This window comes from Leucoraja erinacea, chromosome 48 (assembly GCF_028641065.1).
Source record: "Leucoraja erinacea ecotype New England chromosome 48, Leri_hhj_1, whole genome shotgun sequence".
In the NCBI taxonomy this organism is placed as follows: domain Eukaryota; kingdom Metazoa; phylum Chordata; class Chondrichthyes; order Rajiformes; family Rajidae; genus Leucoraja; species Leucoraja erinaceus.
This window is the reverse complement of record NC_073424.1, coordinates 325,107-345,855: the sequence shown is the minus strand read 5'-3', so window position 1 is coordinate 345,855 and position 20,749 is coordinate 325,107. Positions and strand designations below refer to the sequence as shown.

Here is a 20,749-nt window from a genome sequence, read left to right as displayed (position 1 = left end):
AAATGGATGAGTAAATTGCAAGTAATAACACACATAATTATCTGGCATCTAAATATCGAAGTCAGTTGTAGAAATTATGTTTTCCCTGGAAGTGACAGAATCTGAGGTCACTGAAAGTAAGCGTGCAGGTACAGCAGATTGTAAAGAAAGCTAATGGAATGTTGGCCTTCATAATGAGAGGATTTGGTATTTAAGTAAAGTGGTCCTTCTGCAGTTGTACAGGGCCCGAGTGAGACCACACCTGGAGAATTGTGTGCAGTTTTGGTCTCCTAATTTGAGGGAGTGCAGCGTAGGTTCACGAGGTTAATTCCTGGGATGGCTGGACTGTCATATGCTGAGATAATGGAGCGACTGGGCTTGTATGCATTGGAATTTAGAAGGATGAAAGGGGATTTTATAGAAGCATGTAAAATTATTAAGGGATTGAACACGCTAGATGCGGGAAACATGTTCCCGATGTTGGGGGAGTCCAGAACCAAGGGCCACGGTTTAAGAATAAGGGGCAGGCCATTTAGAACTGAGATGAGGAAAAACTTTTTTACACAGAGTGTTGTGAATTTGTGGAATTCTCTGCCTCACAAGGCAGTGGAGGCCGACTCACAGGATGCATTCAAGAGAGAGTTAGATAGAGCTTTTAGGGCTAGCGGAATCAAGAGATATGGGGATAAGGCAGGAAAGGGGTACTGATTATGGATGATCAGCCATGATCACATTGAATGGCGGTGCTGGCTCAAAGGGCCAATGGCCTACTCCTGCTCCTATTTTCTATGTATCTCTGTACCTGATAGAAGTATATAAAATTATGAGAGGCATAGATAGGATTGACAGTCTCCCCCCAGGGTGGAAATGGCAAAGACTAAAAGGCATAGCTTTAAGGTCAGTTTAGTTTAGTTCAGTTTAGTTTAGAGATACAGCATGGAAACAGACCCTACGACCCACCGAGTCCAAAGCGACCATCGATCATTTGTTCACATTAGTTCTGTTTCCTCACGTTCTCATCTACTTTTTGCACACTAGGGGAAATTTTCAGCGGCCAGTGGGTGGAAACGGGAACACTTGGAGGAATCACACGGTCACAGGGAGAAAATACAAACTCCAACAAAATAACACCCAAGGTCAAGATTGAACCTGGGTCTCTGGCGCTGTGAGGTAGCAGCTCTACCAGCTGATCTTGAGATCCGGAAGTGGCGGCGCTGCCTTAGCAGCTGCAACTCGGCTGCAGTCCGTCTGTTCTTTCTTTTTTTGTTGTTTTCTTGTCCTGTTTTAGCTAGTTAATTTGAGTTATTAGGTTGTGTATGTGTGGGGGGGGGTTGGGATAAACTTGTTTTAGTCTCTTCCTTCAGGGGGGGTGCGACTCTTCTTGTCGTATCCCCCGTCTCCGTCTCCGTCTGCGCTGAGGCCTAATGGCGGAGCTGGCGGCCTCCAACTGGGACCGACCTCGAGGCTCCGGAGGCAGAGCCAGCCAGGACTTACCAGCGCGAGGCTGGCCGACTTCGGGGCTGAGGCGGCTTTCCAGTGGTGGCGGCCCGACTCGGCTGAGTCGGCGACGGTCCGACTCGGGGCTGAAGCTGCGTTCCGGCGTTCGGGGGGGACCCGACTTCGGAGGTTAGGCCGCGGGCCAGTGGACGATATCGTCGGGAGCTCGCAGGTCACAGGTTGGTGACCTGTTTTTTCCGGAACTCCCGCAACAACAGCTTCGTCCGTTGGACTGGAATTCGGCAGCTTCTACCACCCCGGGCCGCGGGATTTGAACCGGCCCGTTCGCGGAGCACGGTTGAGCCGCGGGACTTACTTACCATCACCCGGTGGGGTCACAACATCGGAGGCCTGGATCGCCTCAGCACAGAGGGAGAACAAGGAGGGAAGAGACAAAGACTTTAAGACTTTTGCCTTCCATCACAGTGAGGAGGTGCCTGGTGAACTCACTGTGGTGGATTTTAAATTTGTGTTTATTGTGTGTTTGGTTATTTTATTATATGTATGACTGCAAGGCAACGAAATTTCATTCAGACCGAAAGGTCTGAATGACAATAAAGGAAACTTTGACTTTGACTTTGACATGTTCCCGCCCAAGTGGGAAAGTTTAAAGTTGATGTGGTGCGATGCAAAGAGCGGTGGATGGCTGTAATGCGTTGGCAGCGATGCGGTGGAGGCAGATATGATAGTGGTATTAAGGAGGATTTAAGATGGGCACGTGGATATGCAGGCAATGGAGGATATGGATCAGGTTAGTTTTACTTGGCATCATGTTTGGCATGGACATTGTGGGCCAAAGGCCCTGTTCCTGTGGTCTACTGTTCTATGTCCTATAGTTTAGTTTAGTTTAGAGATACAGCGCGGAAACAGGCCCTTCGGCCCACCGGGTCCGCGCCGATCAGCGATCCCTGCACACTAACACTCTCCTACACACACTAGGGACAATGTTTTTAACATTTTACCAAGCTAATTTACCTACAAACCTGTACGTCTTTGGAGTGTGGGGGGAAACCAAAGATATCAGAGAAAATGCAGATCACAGGGAGAACGTACAAACTCGCTACAGACCGCAGCCGTAGTCGGGATCGAATCTTGGTCTCTACCGCTGCTCCACGGTGTCGCCCTTATTTAGGGGTAAATGATTGCACACCTTTACTGTCGCTGCTTCCCAAGAATTTACAAATGACCACTAGATTGGGTAAACGCAGTCTCTTCCCCAGAGTAGGGCAATCGAGAACTAGAGGCCATAGGTTAAAGATGAGGGGGAAAGATTTAATAGGAACCTGAGTGGTAACCTTTTCACACGGAGGGTGGTGGGAGTGTGGAACAAGGTGCCGGAGAAGATAGTTGAGGCAGGTGCTATCGCAACTTTTAAAAAACATTTAGACTGGTACATGGATCGGATTGGTTTAGAGGGATATATGCCAAATGGGGCTAGTGTAAGTTCATAAGTTCAGAAGTGACAGCAGCAGAATTAGGCCATTCAACCCATTAAGTCTACTTCTCCATTCAATTATGGCTGATCGACCTTTCCTTTTTAACCCCATTCTCCTGCCTTCTCCCCATAATCCCCGACACCCGTACTAATCGAGAATCTATCTATCCATCGACTTGGCCTCCACAGCCTTCTGTGATAATTAATTCCACAGATTCACCACAAAGGGTAGTTGGGACATATTGGATGATGTGGGCACATTGGGCCGAAGGGACTATTTACTATGCTGCATGACTCTACGACCAGAGCAGTGACTTACCTCTATTTTACTTAGGGCTGCTTCGGGCGGCTCTTCAAATCTGAAAGGAAGGTCACAGGGTAAAAGGAGCTCCTGTACCGCCACTGGCCTCACCAAGAGGGTCAGAGTGGTCGACGGCAGTATGACGTAATAGCAGTCAACGTGAACAGACCATGTAGTTCCCATAACCTGAGGTTCAGAACGAGCGAGAAGTATCCAGTCTCTTTTCTGAAATATGAAATAACAAAGAATGGACTTGCATATTCATGTATCCTATAAAACCTACCTGTAGTCACAGGTAGATAGGGTGGTAAAGAATGCTTTTATTACATTGGCCTTCATCAGCAAGAGTATTGAGTATAAAAATTAACATGTTATGTTACACAAGATGCTGGAGAAACTCAGCTGGTCAGGCAGCATCTCTGGAAAAAAATGAATAGGTGACTTTTTGGGTTGAGACCCGGGTCTGATTTTTTTTTTGTTTAGTTCAGAGATACAATGTGGAAACAGGCCCTTCGTCCACTCAGTCCGCACTGATCAGCGATCCCCGCACATTAACGCCACCACAAACACACTAGGGACAATTTTACATTTATACCAAGCCAATTTATCTAAAAAAACCTGTATGTCTTTGGAGTATGGGAGAAAACCGAAGATCTCTGAGAAAACCCAAACAGGTCACGGGGGATGTACAAATTCCGTACAGATAAGCATTCATAGTCAGGATCGAACCCGGGTCTCTGGAGCTGTAAGGCAGTAGCTCTACCACTATGCCACCATGCCGCCCTGATGTAGGGTCTCAACTGGTAAAACGTCAACATTTTCTCCAGAGATGTAGCCTCACCCGCTGAGTTACTCCAGCATTTTGTGTCTATCTTCGATGTAAACCAGCATCTGCAGTTCCTTCTTACACAAGTTATTTTATAGCTGTACAAGACGTTGGTGAGGCTGCATCTAGAGTACTAGTGAACTAGTGTTCACCCTGCTATAGCAAGGATGTCATTAAGCTGGAAGACTTACAGAGATGACTTACGATGATGTTGCCAGGAATTCAGGGGCTGAGTTATAGAGAGAGGTTGAGTAGGCTAGGACCTTATTCCACGGAGCGCAGAAGGTTTGATATTGCCAATTGTTTGCTATAACCAAGTATGGGTTTATTATTGTATAAGGAGTAGAAATACAGAACTGCAGTTGTTGGTTAATACCCAAAGGACATAAAGTGCTGGAGTGATATAGCAGGTCAGGCAGCATCCCTGGAGAACATGGATCGGTGATATTTCAGGTCGACACCATTCTTTAGACTCTCGGTCTGGGACTGGGACTGGAATCAAGGTGAGTTGAAAGCCCTGGCCTGCTGGCAGAGGCGAGGATCGGCAGAGTTGCGGCCCGTGGCTGGCCGGAGTGTAGAGGAGGTTCGGAGGAGGCGGTGGCAGGCGCGGCCTGGTTACGGCCGATGAAGCTGTGTGGGCAATTGCAACCAGGGGCGCCGTATGATGGCAACCTCTGCCTACAATCTGTCTGTTTTTTATCTTTTTGTTATGTTTAGTCTGTTTAAAAAGTATGTTTTGGAGGTTTCTCAGACTTTTTATGTGGGGGAGGAGGGGAGGGTAAGGGGGAAACAGTTTCTCAATCACTTCCTGGCGAGGATGCGACTATTTTCCGAGTCGCGTCTTCGACCCCCTCCACCATCTGGATTAGCGCGGCCTTTCAGAGCTTCAGCGGCGGCACAGCACTGATTTACCATCGCGGAGTGGGCGATGCCTTACCGGGGATCGCTTGTTGAAGCGCCGGAGTGTCGGGACTGGTGTTTAACACCGTGGAGCTGTGGTTGCGGAGCTTCCCGCCGCGGGCGGCGCTGACTTCAACATCGCGGAGTCCTGGTGACCCCTTTGCCGAGGGCCGCCAGTGTTGAATCTCCACCCAGCTCGGCCTGTGGACTTCGGGAGCCGCGGTCTCCGGTAAGAAGCGGAACTCCAAGCCGCTGAGAATGTTCTTCCATTCCGACGTCGGAGTTCCAATCATCCCGGTGAGAGGGCCTGAACATCGGGCTGCCCGTTGCAGCGACTGCGGAGGGCTCAGGAGGCCCCGACCACGGGTGGACAAAGAGGAAGATGACTGAACTTTATTGCCTTCCCTCACAGTGGGAAACGTTGATTCTGCTGTGTGGGGATGTTCATGTTAAACTCTATTGTGTGTTGTGTTCTTTTTTTTATTTGTATGGCTGTATGGTAACCCACTTTCACCGAACCAATTGGTGCATGTGACAATAAATGTAAACTTAAACTTGGGCCGGCGGTGGTGGCAGAAGGTCCAGCCTGGAAGCGGCATGAGTTGGCGGTGGCTTGGATGGCTGGTCAAAAAGCGCATATGATGAGCGTTTGTCGGCAATGGGCCTGTACTTGCTGGAGTTTAGAAGGATGAGAGGGAATCTCATTGAAACGTACAGAATAGTGAAAGGCATTGAAAGAGTGGATGTGGAAAGTGTGGCTATCGGTAGTCCGGTGGTCCGTCTGCTTTAACCAATATACGTTATAATAAGGTCCATCAAAATTAGTGTTTATATTTAGAATTTCTATTTAGAATGAGAAATCTGGAAGCAAAAAATAGGTCTATCTCATGGGAAATAATGATTACAGCAGTAGTTTCATACACACACACAAACCATGGCTTTTCAAAATCTCTGCAGTAAATAGATTATGTCACATGATGGCCTCAGTACGCTGTGAATATTATATAAATCCCTCTAGTGGCAAAACCAGATTCTGCTGCGTTTCGTTTTACTTCATTATTAGGAATTTGGTCAAATGTTATAGCGTAATAATGGACTTTGCAGTCATTGTACTCAGTGCTGTGTTTTTACTCCCCATGATTCTCTACCCATTCAATCTATCTTAACTCTCATATATTCATGTTCATAAGTGATAGGAGCAGAATTGAGCCATTTGGCCCATCAAGTCTACTCCGCGATTCAATCATGTCTGATCTATCTCTCCCTCCTTAGCCCATTCTTCTGCCGCCCATAACCTCTGACACCCATACTAATCAAGAATCTATCTATCTTTAAAATATCCATTGAAGGCCTCCACAGCCTTCTGTGGTAATGAATTCCCCTCATCTGCAGCCAGGATCGATCCTGGCGGGCTGTCCAGCGCTGAAATCGCTGCCGAACCACCACTGGACTATCCCCGTCCCCACCCAAGTGCCTCCCACCCTCCCCGCCTGCGGGTGGTAAGAGACGTCGGGAGTCAGACGGGTGCAGTGCCCCCAGGCCCACAGCCAGCGCAGAGAAGCAGCGCTAAACCCAGCTCAACTCTGCCTGTCCCGGCGGGTAAACCTATAGCCCTGCCTGGACTTACGGGAAATATGGCCTAGGCTTACAGCCAGCGCAGAGAAGCAGCGCTAGCTCCACGGCTCCACACTGGTATTCCGTTAGTACAGGCAGGGTTGAAGGTTAACCCGGTGAGACAGGCAGAGTTGAGCTGCATTTAGCGCTGGATTGAGCTGTAATTATCGTTCACAGCGCCCACTGCAGAAGCCTTTGAGAGCCTCGCGTGTGAAATTGTGTCCCCTCTGTCCCCTGGTCCCCTTGGATAGGCTGGGTGAGTGGGCAAATGTTTGGCAGATGCAGTATAATGTGGATAAATGTGAGGTTATCCATTTTGGTGGCAAAAACGGGAAAGCAGACTATTAACTAAATTGTGGCCGATTGGGAAAGGGGGAGATGCAGCGAGACCTGGGTGTCATGGTACACCAGTCATTGAAGGTAGGCATGCAGGTGCAGCAGGCAGCAAAGAAAGCGAATGGTATGTTGGCTTTCATAGCAAGAGGATTTGAGTATAGGAGCAGGGAGGTTCTACTGCAGTTGTACAGGGTCTTGGTGAGACCACACCTGGAGTATTGCGTGCAGTTTTGGTCTCCAAATCTGAGGAAGGACATTATTGCCATAGAGGGAGTGCAGAGAAGGTTCACCAGACTGATTCCTGGGATGTCAGGACTGTCTTATGAAGAAAGACTGGATAGACTTGGTTTATACTCTCTAGAATTTAGGAGATTGAGAGGGGATCTTATAGAAACTTACAAAATTCTAAGGGGTTGGACAGGCTAGATGCAGGAAGATTGTTCCCGATGTTGGGGAAGTCCAGGACAAGGGGTCACAGCTTAAGGATAAGGGGGAAATCCTTTAAAACCGAGATGAGGAGAACTTTTTTCACACACAGAGAGTGGTGAATCTCTGGAACTCTCTGCCACAGAGGGTAGTTGAGGCCAGTTCATTGGCTATATTTAAGAGGGAGTTAGATGTGGCCCTTGTGGCCAAGGGGATCAGAGGGTATGGAGAGAAGGCAGGTACGGGATACTGAGTTGGATGATCAGCCATGATCATATTGAATGGCGGTGCAGGCTCGAAGGGCCGAATGGCCTACTCCTGCACCTAATTTCTATGTTTCTATGTTTCTATGGTCCCCTCCATATTTTGAAGGTGATTTCCATCACTGCCCTGACCGCTAAGTTACTTCAGCATTCTTTTTTAGGGCATATGTGAACACGATTAACAGAAACTACTTTAGGTTCACTATTAAACATTCGCTTTAAGGTTATGAAAGAGTCGTACAGGCATGTTTTATTAAACTTGAGTAACTTTGTTGATGAAAGAAGTCAAAGTTTAAATTATGCAATCTATGCAAGTATTGGTCTGATTTATTTTCTAGGGATGAAAGATTGAAACCTTCACGTGGTCCGCCCTGTTTCGACGGAGGCAATCAACCCAGCATGCACAATTAAATAAGATCAAATAGAACAAGTTGTCCTACAACTTTAGGCTGTGCACGCCATATGCAAGAAGAAGATTTATTTTCTGATGTATGTTGTAATATTCACTGCAACTGAGCAGGCATTTCAATACACAATCTCTGATATCATCTCATCCCTTGTGTAGACATTACAATCAACACAAAATTAATCCTTAATATGTGGATATATTGCTGCTACTAGTTCTACATTTGTAGCAACTGAGTGATAGTGATTTCCACTTCTTAGAAACATAGAAAAATAGGTGAGCCATTCGGCCCTTCAAGCCAGCACCGCCATTCAATATGAGCATAGCTGATCATCCATAGTTAGTACCTTGTTCCTGCTTTCTCCCCATATCCCTTGATTCCGTTAGCTCCATCTGTATCCAACGCTCTCTTGAATATATCCAGTGAATTGGCTTCCACTGCCTCTGTGGCAGAGAATTCCAAATTCACAACTCTCTGGGTGGAAACGTTTCTCCTCATCTAAGCCCTAATAGGCCTACCCCTTATTCTAAAACTGTGACCCCTGATTCAGCACTCGCCCAACATCTGGAACATTTTTCCTGTATCTAGCCTGTCCAATTCCTTCTGCAGTTGTACAGAGCCCTAGTGAGACCATATCTGGAGTATTGTGTGCAGTTTTGGTCCCCTAATTTGAGGAAGGACATTCTTGCTATTGAGGTAGTGCAGCACAGGTTTATAAGGTTTATAAGGTTACAGAGACAACGAAATTCCCGGGATGGCGGGACTGTCATATGCTGAGAGAATGGAGCAGCTGAGCTTGTACACTCTGGAGTTTAGAAGGATAAAGAGGGGATCTCATTGAAACATATAAAATTGTTAAGGGCTTGGACACTAGAGGCAGGAAACATGTTCCCAATATTGGGGGAGTCCAGAACCAGGGACCACAGTTTAAGAATAAGGAGTAAGCCATTTAGAACGGAGACTATGAAACACTTTTTCTCACAGAGAGTGGTGAGTCTGTGGCATTCTATGCCTCAGAGGGCAGTGGAGGCGGGTTCTCTGGATGCTTTCAAGAGAGAGCTAGACAGGGCTCTTAAAAATAGTGGAGTCAGGGGATATGGGGAGAAGGCAGGAACGGGGTGCTGATTGGGGATGATCAGCCATGATCACATTGAATGACGGTGCTGGCTCGAAGGGCTGAATGGCCTATTCCTGCATCTATTGTCTATTGTCTAATCCCTTAATAATTGTGTTTGTTTCTAAATTCCAGTGAATATAAGCCCAGTGAATATAAACATAGTCAATTCATTACTCCTACCTTCAAGGTGTGACAGAGAGCATGAAAGTTTTGGTGGTTTGATTCCAATTCATCCCAGTCTAGCTTCCAGCAGTTTGTGGGTCTGATGATAAGTGGGAGCCCATACAATACGGATTCACAGACACCATCTGACTTCAGAGCTCTGCAAGGTAAGAATTTTAATCAAAGATCTAGCCCTAAATCAAGATTAATCAATTAATTAATGTAAAAGAGATTTTGTATTCGTTGTCACAGCACCATCTACAGGGACTTACTATGAAAATATTTCACGGAATCTAAGTAATTTGAAAGAATTGTGAAATACCTTGGGGAAATATACATGTATTTTCCTTGCTTGATAATGGACCTGCGCCTCACCATCATTGTGCTTGTGACAATAAACTCAACTTGACTCTCTTCACTCAATCATCCCCAATCTTCTTTATTCAGCTTTTCACTGTACCTCGGTACACGTGACAATAAACTAAACTAAACTCTACCTCAAATCTAAATCATTGACTTATATTTCAAAAAGGAGAAGAGGGAAACTGTTTATTGAAACATCACCGTGGTCTTCTATTTACAAAATAAGCTCTGGGGGGGGTTTATCTTTTTTTTTTAAATATATACATATATATGCACACTCAGAACTTGTTTTTCTAGTTTGTTATATTGTTTAGAGAGTACTATGTTTACGTATTCTGTTGTGCTGCTGCAAGTAAGAATTCCATTGTTCTGTCTGGGACACATGACAATAAAACACTCTTGACTTGAATCTATTGCGCCATTATCCTTTCAAGAGTCAAGTGTGTTTCATTGTCATATGTTCCGGACGGGACAATAAAATTCTTACCTGCTGCAGCACAACAGAATATGTGAATATGTAAACATAGTATATAACGGGGGGAAAAAGAAAAAGTTCAATAAATAACAAATATAGTGCAAATAACAAATAATAATATAGTCTTTTGCAGTTCAGAGCTCAGAGCTTATTCGTTGTTGTGTTTAATAGCCTGATGGCTGTTGGGAAGAAGCTGTTCCTGAAACTGAACGTTACAGTTTTCAGGCTCCTGTACCTTCTTCCTGATGGCAGTGGTGAGATGCTTGTGTGGCCAGGATGGTGTGTGGCCTAGGATCAACTAACCCAATTATGAGTCCAATTTGCCATTCTCCCTTAGATCCCACAGGTTTTATTCATTGCCTCAAAGGACTTCCCAAATTTCATATAGATTATTTCAAATGCACTTGTCTCATCAGCCTCCCAAGTACCTCATCAAAGGGCTCTACCAAGAGAAAAGATGGTACCTGGCCATAAAGTCAACAGCTTGAAGAGAACCACTCATAATGAGAGGAATAGATCGGGTAGATGCACAGAGTCTCTTGCCCAGAGTAGGAGAATCAAGGAGCAGAGGACATATGAAGGGGAAAAGATTTAATAGGAATCCGAGGGGTGACTTTTTCACACAAAGGGTGGTGGGTGTATGGAACAAGCTGCCAGAGAAGGTAGTTGAGGCTGAGACCATCCCATTGTTTAAGAGATAGTTAGGCAGGTACATGGATAGAACAGGTTTGGACGGATCTGGACCAAGCGCAGGCAGCTGGGACTAGTGTAGCTGGGACATTGTTGGCTGGTGTGGGTAAGTTGGGTCGAAGGCCCGTTTCCACTCTGTATCACTCTATGACTCTCTCTCTCTAAGAGGTACTGTTTAGTCTTTAGCATAAGCTCAAAAAATATCAGCGTACTTTATAACTTGGAGTTTGTACTGGAGGGCTCCTGAATTTGCTGCTTTGTTAATCTTTTGGATGTCTTTGAGACTTTCGGTTCTCTCAGTGAAGTCAATAGATCCAGGAAGGAGGGCAGGACTGATGATTCGCTCCTGAACATCACATTTCAGGCAAGCTGTATTTGAGAAAAGGTCATATTAGAAGATCATACATTAACATTAGATCTTTTCTAAATCAAACTGAAGAAGGGTCCCAATCCGAAACATTGTCTGTCCATTTCAGTTGTGATCATGTTACATTTGTTGGGAGTTGGTATGATCCTTGTCTGTCCATTCCCTCCGTAGAGACCATAACGACTCAATAAACAATAGACAATAGGTGCAGGAGTAGGCCATTTAGCCCTTCGAGCCAGCACCGCCATTCAATGTGATCATGGCTGATCATCCCCAATCAGCACCTAGTTCCTGCCTTCTCCCCATATCCCCTGACTCCGCTATTTTTAAGAGCCCTGTCTAGCTCTCTCTTGAAAGCATCCAGAGAACCTGCCTCCACCGCCCTCTGACATGATCACAGCTAAAATCGAAAACAAACATCTAAAAAATTAATAAATTATTTTAATATCAACAACAACACAGAACAGAATTATCGACACTGAAGCCACAAAAAACTGGTTACCGGAATTGATGAGCAAAAAGCAGACAGCTGGAGGAAGTCAGTGGGAGTGGGGCACTTGGAAGGAAATGGACAGACAAAAAAACGGTCCCAACACAAAACATCTATCCATTTTGCTTCACAGAGGCTGCCTGACCCACTGAGTTCCTCCTGCTGTCCATTTTCTTGCCACACTGATACTGTATGGAGAGAAGGCAGGTACAGGATACTGAGTTGGATGATCAGCCATGATCATATTGAATGGCGGTGCAGGCTCGAAGGGCCGAATGGCCTACTCCTGCACCTATTTTCTATGTTTACAGATCATTAATAGACCCTATGTGACACGTAGTCACAAGAGCAATAACCATCCTAATAAAGGACCTTAAGACTTTGTTTATAATTTTTGGATGCCTAATTTAACATAGCTCCATATTAACCCAATATGAAGTTCTGTGAAAATATAACACCTCATATCCACGAGTAGCTTACAAGCTATCGGTATGAACATTGAATTCTCCAATTTCAAGTATTTACCTCCCCCCCCACCCTTCATCTTGATGCACACACATTTCTCCCACCATTTCCTGACATTCCTACTTTTAGGGCGGCATAGTGGCACAGCTAGTAGGGCTAGAGACCTGGGTTTGATCATAACCTTTGGTGCTGTCTGTATGTCTCCCAAGTAATAAAGATATGTGGGTTTGTAAGTTACTCGGCCTCTGTAAATTGTCCCTACTGTAGGGAGTGGTTATGAAAGAGGGATAATATAGAATCAGTGTGAGCAGGTGATCAATGATCGCCATGGACTTGGTAAGGTGAAGGGCCTGTTTCCATGTTGTATCTCTACTAAACATCCCAGTAATCCTGGTCCTTTCCCTTCTGGTGATGCTGCCTGACCCACTAAGTTCCTTCAGCACTTTGTTTTTTGCATGATAAAAGCCTCTTGGTGTAGACAGATTAGGTGATAATGAGCATTAGCAGGCCATTTTGTAGGAACATGGTGAGAAGAAGTCACATTCGTGATAATGGGAAACAATAATAATTTACCTGAAGAATTCAATGTTTCTTCTGGAGGGGTGCAAATAGAATAGAATAGAATGCTATTTATTGTCATTCAAACCTAGGTTTGAACAAAATATAATTTCTAGTTTTTTAACATTACAAAACAATCCAAGACCCACACTTAACACAGTTTACATAAACATCCATCACAGTGAGTCTCCAACATCTCCTCACTGTGATGGAAGGCAAAGTCTTTATCTCTTCCCTTTGTTCCTTCTCCCGAGGTTCAGTAGTCCAACTGCAGTGTCGAGGCGAACTGGGGCTCCGATGTTAAAGCCCCCGGCGGGCGATGGTAAGTCCTGAGGCCGTTTAAGCCACGCGGGGCGATGTTAGGCCCCAGCTCCATGTCCTTAAACCCGCGATTCCAGCGGGAGAAGTCGCCGTTGCGGAGCTCGGAAAAGCGGTCTCCCACCAGGGACCTGCGAGCTCCCGATGTTCCCGTCCACCGGGTCTGCAGCCGGTGCCTCCGAACTCCAAAAGTCGGGTCGCAGCCGCACACCACCACAGCTCTTCCCGCTCCGAAGTTGGCCAGCTCCGCGATGTCAGTTCCGCAGGCTCTGCAACTGGAGCCCTCAGGTTAGTCCCGGCCGGAGGTCGCCGCCGGCTCCACGATGTTAGGCCCAACGACATCCGAGACCCGACAGCCCCCCCCCCCCCCCCACCACATATACACAGCAAAAAAAATAATAAAAACTAACTCAAAGACATACATTTAACAAGACAAAAAATAAAAAAAGACAGACGACTGTAGTCGAGCCGCTGCCGTTAGGCGCCGCCACTCCCACAAAGCGCCTCGTTAGAATATATTGAATGCTGGGCCTCTTTCCGTAGTGGGGGGGAGGCTGGAGACAAACAGGTCATAACATAGTGCTCTATGATCTTTGGTCATAATGGAGACACAATGAACTTCAGATGCTGGAACGTTGAGTAAAACACAAAGTGCTGGCGTTAACTCAATGCGTTTTGTGTCCAAACCTATTCATTCCCTCTACAAATACTGCCTGACTCACTGAGTCAACTTCAATATTCACTTGGGTCAAAATGGAAGTTGATCAATGCATTTGTGCTGATGTTTCAGTCAGAATCCTTCTCCAGGCTGTTGTGGGGGAGGGAGATCTGAAAGAGCTCCAGCACTTTGTATCTTTTTTTTTGATTCAATATCCTCTCATTCTGCCTCATGTAAAGTTGGCATTTCTTTTTCCCAGTTTCAATCTTTTCATCTCCACACCTTTGTATTTCACGGGGACCACTTACTTTACAATTTCCTTGATCCCTCTTCCATCCCTACTCACTACTTCTGTCCCATGGCAACTTTCCACACAACTGGAGGACATGCCGCAAAAGCGCACAACTTGCTGGAGTAACTCAGCAGGTCAGGAGGCGTATCTGGAGAACATTGTCAGATGACGCTTCGTATTGAGACCCTTCTTCAGACTGCTACACCTGCCCATTCACCTCTTCCCTTGCCACCATCTATGGGCCCGAACAGTCTTTTTAGGTGAAGCTTCCATTCTCTTGCACTTCTTCCAATCTAATGCACTGTATTCGGTGTTCATAATGTGGTCTCCTCTACATTGGAGAAACCAAATACAGATTGGGAGATTGCTTTTCAAAACTCCTGCGCCCAGTCCACAGGAGTGATCAGCATGCCACTTTTATCCCATTCCCATTCTGACCTGACCGCAGCCTCTTGCACTGCGATAGTGAGGCCCAGCGTAAATGGGAAGAGACTGCTGAAGCTGGAATTTTGAGCAAAACACTAAGTGCTGAAGGTGTTTTGGGTCAAGACCCTTTTTCAGACTGATGGAGCAGGGGGGAGAAAGCTGGAAAAGTGAGATGAGGTGGCACAAAGCCTGGCAAGTGATAGATGGATAAAAGTTAGTGGGGGGGGGAGTTGACAGATGGGCTGAGATAGTGACAAAGGTTAGAGGTGAAAAGGAGACAAAAGGATGTCAGATACGAGAAGAGGAGTGTAATGCCGAGGCAGGGATATCGGTGGAAGGGTTCAGTGGCAGGGAAAAGAGGGGATACAAGTAGATATTGGACTGGGTGATGGGAGAGTGCTATATGAGTGGGGACAAAGAAACAGAGGGAAAGTTGCCCACCAGAGTGGGAGCGGATGGCAGATGAAAGAAAGGAACGGTGGGAATTGTAATATTCGCAAAAAGATTAAATAACTTTTGCTTTTTAATCTAAATGTGCTCAAGTTGCCTCAAAATAGTTATTTTCCTAGATTGCTTCTTTGATTACTTCTCTCTGCAGATCTGGGAAGACGTGTATCTGCAAGCAACAAATGGAGATGTTCCTTATCTGTTTCATGGTTGTGCAACCAACTCTTGAAGAAACTATCCAGACTGACTGTGTCATTTCCAATTGTCTGCAGGTCGATATCTGTCCCCAGGATGGAGCAATCTGCACAGAAAAACGCGTTGATTAAATAAGGAAACATGAAAAAAACAGTGCTGACTAGTAGACAGTGATTAGTAAGGGTGTCAAGGATTATGGGAAGAAGGCAGGATAATGGCATTGAGAGGGAAAGATAGATAAGCTACGATTGAATAGCGGAGTAGATTTGATGGGCTAAATGACTTAATTCTGCTCCTGGAATTTATGAACCATGTTTCACAAAGGGTCTACAGTATCATTCACTAGCTGATGGGAAATTATGTTTGGGATGGCCTGGCCTGGCCAACTTAAATTGGGGAGTTCCAAGTTGTGACAGATGCACAACATTTCTATCCATCAGGATAGGACAGGTTTAGATGGATACAGGCCAAACGCGGGCAGGTGGGACTATAGATGGGGCATCTTGGTCGACATGAGCAAGTTTGGTCAAAGGGCATGTTTCCATGCTACATATGGTTTAATGTGATCTTTTTGAACTTTCATTCAATTGAGAACAATTTCCCAAAATATTCCTATTTTTCTCTTTTGCAATATATTATTATCACGTACTGAGATAGTGAGAAGCTTTGTTTTTCATGCTTATCCATACAGATCAGATATGTTAGTTACATACTTAGTTACAATCAGTTCAAACTCAAGTACAATGGATGGAGAAACAGGTGAATATACGGAGTGCAGAATATAGTTCTCAGCAATGAGGCATTTAATTCTGTAATTGTCACATTGCCAACTTCATTTTGCATTCTAATCCTTTTGGTTATTTATTCTCAACCTGCCTTGCATTCTTTTATAGATCTTACCTTTTGATCTATAATTATTATTATTTTATAGATCTTACCTTTTGATCCCACTCACTCTGAATCTTACTTATTGACAGGTGTATCAGTATGAATTAATTGTGATGTCCCATCTCAGGGTCTTGTGATTTGGTTAGAAAGCAGTTTAATCCGGAAACCAAAGTAATGCACAATAAGAGGAATATTATCGAGAAGTTTGAAGGAAACTCAAAAAGGAAGCCAGCATCATCAGAGACCCACACCACTCTGTTCATGCTCTCATTTCACCCCTGCCATTGAGAAGAGGGTACAGGAGTCTGAAAACTTTACGTCCAGATTCAGGAGCAACTTTTTCCCAACAATCATCAGGATATTGACACTATGAAATCTAACTAAACTGCCTGTGTTGAGCAGCAATCCCCGCACTCTAACAGTATCTTTCACACACTAGCGACAATTTACAATTATACCAAGCCAATTAGTCTACAAACCTGTACGTCTTTGGAGTGTGGGAGAAAACTCACGGGGAGAAGAAGATACAGACAGCACCCATAGTCAGCATCGAACCCGGGTCTCTGGATCTGTAAGGTAATAACTCTACCACTGCGCCACCATGCCGCCCACAAGTTCATCGATTACAGCTCAGCATTCAACACCATTATACCATCAAAACTGATCACCAAACTCGGTAACCTGGGCATCGACCCCTCCCTCTGCAACTGGATACTGGACTTTCTAACCAACAGACCCCAGTCTGTGAGGTTAGACAAGCACACCTCTTCAACCCTCACCCTGAACACCACAGGGCTGTGTGCTGAGCCCCCTCCTCTACTCCCTCTTCACCTATGACTGCACACCTGTACATGGTACTAACACCATCATCAAGTATGCAGATGATACAAGTGATTGGCCTCATCAGCAACAACGATGAGCTGGCCTACAGGGAGGAGGTCCAGCACTTAGCAGCATGGTGCGCTGACAACAACCTGGCCCTTAACTCCAAGAAGACCAAGGAGCTCATTGTAGACTTCAGGAAGTCCAGAGGCGGCACGCACACCCCCATCCACATTAACGGGACGGAGGTGGAACGTGTTTCTAGCTTCAGGTTCCTGGGAGTCAACATCTCCGATGACCTCTCTTGGACCCACAATACCTCTACTCTGATCAAGAAGGCTCATCAGCGTCTCTTCTTCCTGAGGAGACTGAAGAAGGTCCATCTGTCTCCTCAGATCCTGGTGAACTTCTACCGCTGCACCATCGAGAGCATCCTTACCAACTGCATCACAGTATGGTATGGCAACTGCTCTGTCTCCGACCGGAAGGCATTGCAGAGGGTGGTGAAAATTGCCCAACGCATCACCGGTTCCTCGCTCCCCTCCATTGAGTCTGTCCAAAGCAAGCGCTGTCTGCGGAGGGCGCTCAGCATCGCCAAGGACTGCTCTCACCCCAACCATGGACTGTTTACCCTCCTACCATCCAGGAGGCGCTACAGGTCTCTCTGATGCCGAACCAGCAGGTCGAGGAACAGCTTCTTTCCGGCGGCTGTCACTCTACTCAACAACGTACCTCGGTGACTGCCAATCACCACCCCCCCCCCCCACCCGGACACTTGTTATTATTTATTCAAATCGTTTGCTATGTCGCTCTTCCAGGGAGATGCTAAATGCATTTCGTTGTCTCTGTACTGTACACTTACAATGACAATTAAAATTGAATCTGAATCTGAATCTGATAGAGATTCAAAATCATGAAGAGTCTAAGCAAAGGAAATAGAGACAGCTGTTCCCATTAAGGAAAGAAACAAGAACCAAAGGGCTCAGAATGAAAACAAATGAGGAAAATGTCCAAAGCACCCGACCAATATTTATCTCTTACAAAAATCATGAAATCAGATTATTTAGCCTTTACCATTTTGCTCTTTGCAGGAACTTTTTCCTAGTACTTGTAAAGGATGTCACCACAGTTAGTGCTGCTGACTCACATCTCTAAAGCTCTCAAGTTCATCGGCCACTGCTGAACTCTGGTCCTGTTTGTATGTACTTGCACTTTTTCCCTGCAACCACCTGATATTTGCTAGGATTTTGCATTTTCCTCTCATATTCCAAAATTGTGCAGGTTAGTAGGGGCGACCGCGCCTTTGCAGTTGCAGCTCCTAGATTGTGGAACAGCATCCCCTTTCCCATCAGAACTGCCCATCGACTCCTTTAAGTCAAGACTAAAAACCTATCTATACTCCCAAGCCTTTCCTGACGTCCACTGAGCGAGGGCTATATGTATATATGTATGTAGTTTATTTGTTTATACTATTCATATAACAAATGTAAAGCACTTTGGCCAACTAGAGTTGTTTTTTAAATGTGATATATAAATAAATGAGACTTGACTTGACTTAACAAGTAAATGTCACCTAATGCAGGTAGGTGGCATTGAGAATGCAGGTAGCCGATGGGTATGTGAGAGAGAATAGCGTACAATTGGGAAATGGGATTGATGCCATTGCTCTGATAACCATGGCACAAACCAATGAGCTAAACCGCCTCATTATATATCATAAGTGAAATGAGAATACAAGCTTGTGCAGGACTTTGATGATCTTCTTTGCCCTGTTAAGGCAGCGGGAGGTGTAGGTGTCCATCAGGGAGAGGGCAGGTGGTCCTGGGTACCCCTGGAACACCGCTGTGGCAGTAACTGCTAGTGGACGAGCGGTAGATACAACAATGGCATCCTTAAGAGACGCTTTAGGTGGCATTCGAACACCTGGGTATGTGAGAGAGAATAGGGCTGGGAATAGATGGGATTTGGATTACGTGGCACACAGAGCTAAAGATCAGTTTGTCTAAGTGACATTAAGGTTAGCAAGTTTTGTTTTTACAGACATTGTGGGCTGAAGGGGCTGTTCCTGAGCTGTACCGTAATATGTTTTATGAAAAAAAGGATCTATACACACAATCAGAGAATGTGGCTGCCCTGCCTGAAATAGTTGCAAGCACAAGTCTCTTCAAAATCACACTGTGGTTGGAGCCAGAGTTTACAGTAACTCCATTTTATGAGGTTGACTGGCTCGTGTTACACAGATACATAATTCCTGCCCTCATCTGCTTCCGACCCCAAGCAGATGTGCAATCAATGAATAACAGTAATGAAAACCAGAGTCTTTTAATGAAGTTCGAGCATGCTTTTTGGAAAAAAATTGAGCTCTTGCCCAATGGGTTGATATGGGTGTAGGAACATTAACAAAAACAGAGGCATATTTATATAAATATACTAATGTTACAGACATTTAGTTTTTGTTTCCTGAGTCTGAGACAGAAGAGCTTCAAATAAAAAGTTCTTAATTCGTGTAAATAAAAATAAAGGTTCAGATCATAAAAATATTTGTTCATAATTTATTTATAAATTTGAGGCTAATGTAGATAGATACAAGATTTGCTATCACTGTTGCTAAAATTTGCTATAGAAAAAATGTTGTCAAGCTGGAAAGGATACAAAGAAGATTTACAAGGATGTTGCCAGGGCCGGAGAGTCAGAGGTATAGGGAGAGATTGAGGCTGGGACTATTCCTTGGAGCGCAGGAGTCACGAGGGGTGATCTTCACGTTCACAAGTTATAGGAGTAGAATTAGGCCATTCGGCCCATCGAGTGTACTCCGCCATTCAATCATGGCTGATCTCAGCCTCCTAGTCCCATTTTTCTGCCTTCTCCCCAAAACCCTTGACACCCGTTCTAATCAAGAATTTGTCTATCTCTGCCTTAAAAATATCCACTGCCTTGGCCTCCACAGCCCTCCGTAGAGACCATAACAACTCAATAGACAATAGACAATAGGTGCAGGAGTAGGCCATTTAGCCCTTCGAACCAGCACCGCCATTCAATGTGATCATGGCTGATCATCACCTCCTTTCTAAAGGAACACCCTTTAATTCTGAGGCTGAAGACCTCTGGTCCTAGACTCTCCCACCAGCCAAAACATTCTTTCCTTATTGAGGTGTATACAATTATGAGAGGGATAGATTGGGTAGATGCGCAGAGTTTCTTGCCTAGAATAGGTGAATCGAGGACATAGGTTTAAGGTGAAGGGGAAAAGATTTAATAAAAATCTGAAGGGTATGTTTTTCACACAAAGGGTGGTGGATGTATGGAACAAGCTGCCTGAGGAGGTAGTTGAGGCAGGGAATATCCCATCATTTAAGAAACAGTTAGACAAATACATACTGTAGATTGGACAGGTTTAGATGGATGTTGACCAAATGCGGTCAGATGTGACTAGTGTAGCTGGGGCATGTTGGTTGGTGTGGGCAAGTTGGGCTGAAGGGCCTGTTTCCACACTGTATCACGCTATGATTTATTTTCCACAACCGTAAGTTAAAATCTACCTTATTAATGGGTGTCAAAAAATACTGAATCAGCATATTTGAGCTTGTCTGGTGGCAGTGTGTGCAAGTATGTCAATGTAATACTAAGCCACACAGATCAGCAAGTTTTCAGTTTTGGTTGCTGAAGTTTGCTGAATGACCTAATTTCTGTCAAAAAGTTCAATAAGGAATACAGGTAGCTTTGAATAAAAACAGTCGGTAACTGAAATAAATAAATGATTTTTACTCCAAATACAAACCATCAGAGTTGCTTTCTTCATCAGATGGGACAGACTGTGTGCTGCAAGGCATGTCCATCAATTCCATTGTATTGCATCTGGATACATGCAGTACCTGTAAGCGCCTAACACTGACTAAATCAGTCTCGCTGAGACCTGATTCAAGCTGCTTCACCACTTGTTTTCCAGGCTGGCTGGTAAGTACTGTAATCTGCAAAGGCAATAAATAAATAGAGACAATGGTTGATTAGGAACATCCGGGTGCTCCAGTTTCC

General features: G+C 45.1%; 1 protein-coding gene across 1 annotated transcript in view; it reads right to left on the bottom strand.

The window, feature by feature from the left end:
- The window catches only part of m1ap (meiosis 1 associated protein), a 60,422-nt gene that overhangs the window by 24,821 nt on the left and 14,852 nt on the right, over positions 1–20,749 (bottom strand). The window contains exons 3-7 of the mRNA XM_055664850.1: positions 20,496–20,685; positions 14,940–15,113; positions 11,004–11,166; positions 9,282–9,423; positions 3,231–3,437 (exon numbers count right to left, since the gene is read on the bottom strand). Of these exons, the coding sequence (XP_055520825.1) occupies positions 3,231–3,437; positions 9,282–9,423; positions 11,004–11,166; positions 14,940–15,113; positions 20,496–20,685 (876 nt within the window). The remainder of the gene's footprint in view (positions 1–3,230; positions 3,438–9,281; positions 9,424–11,003; positions 11,167–14,939; positions 15,114–20,495; positions 20,686–20,749) is intronic.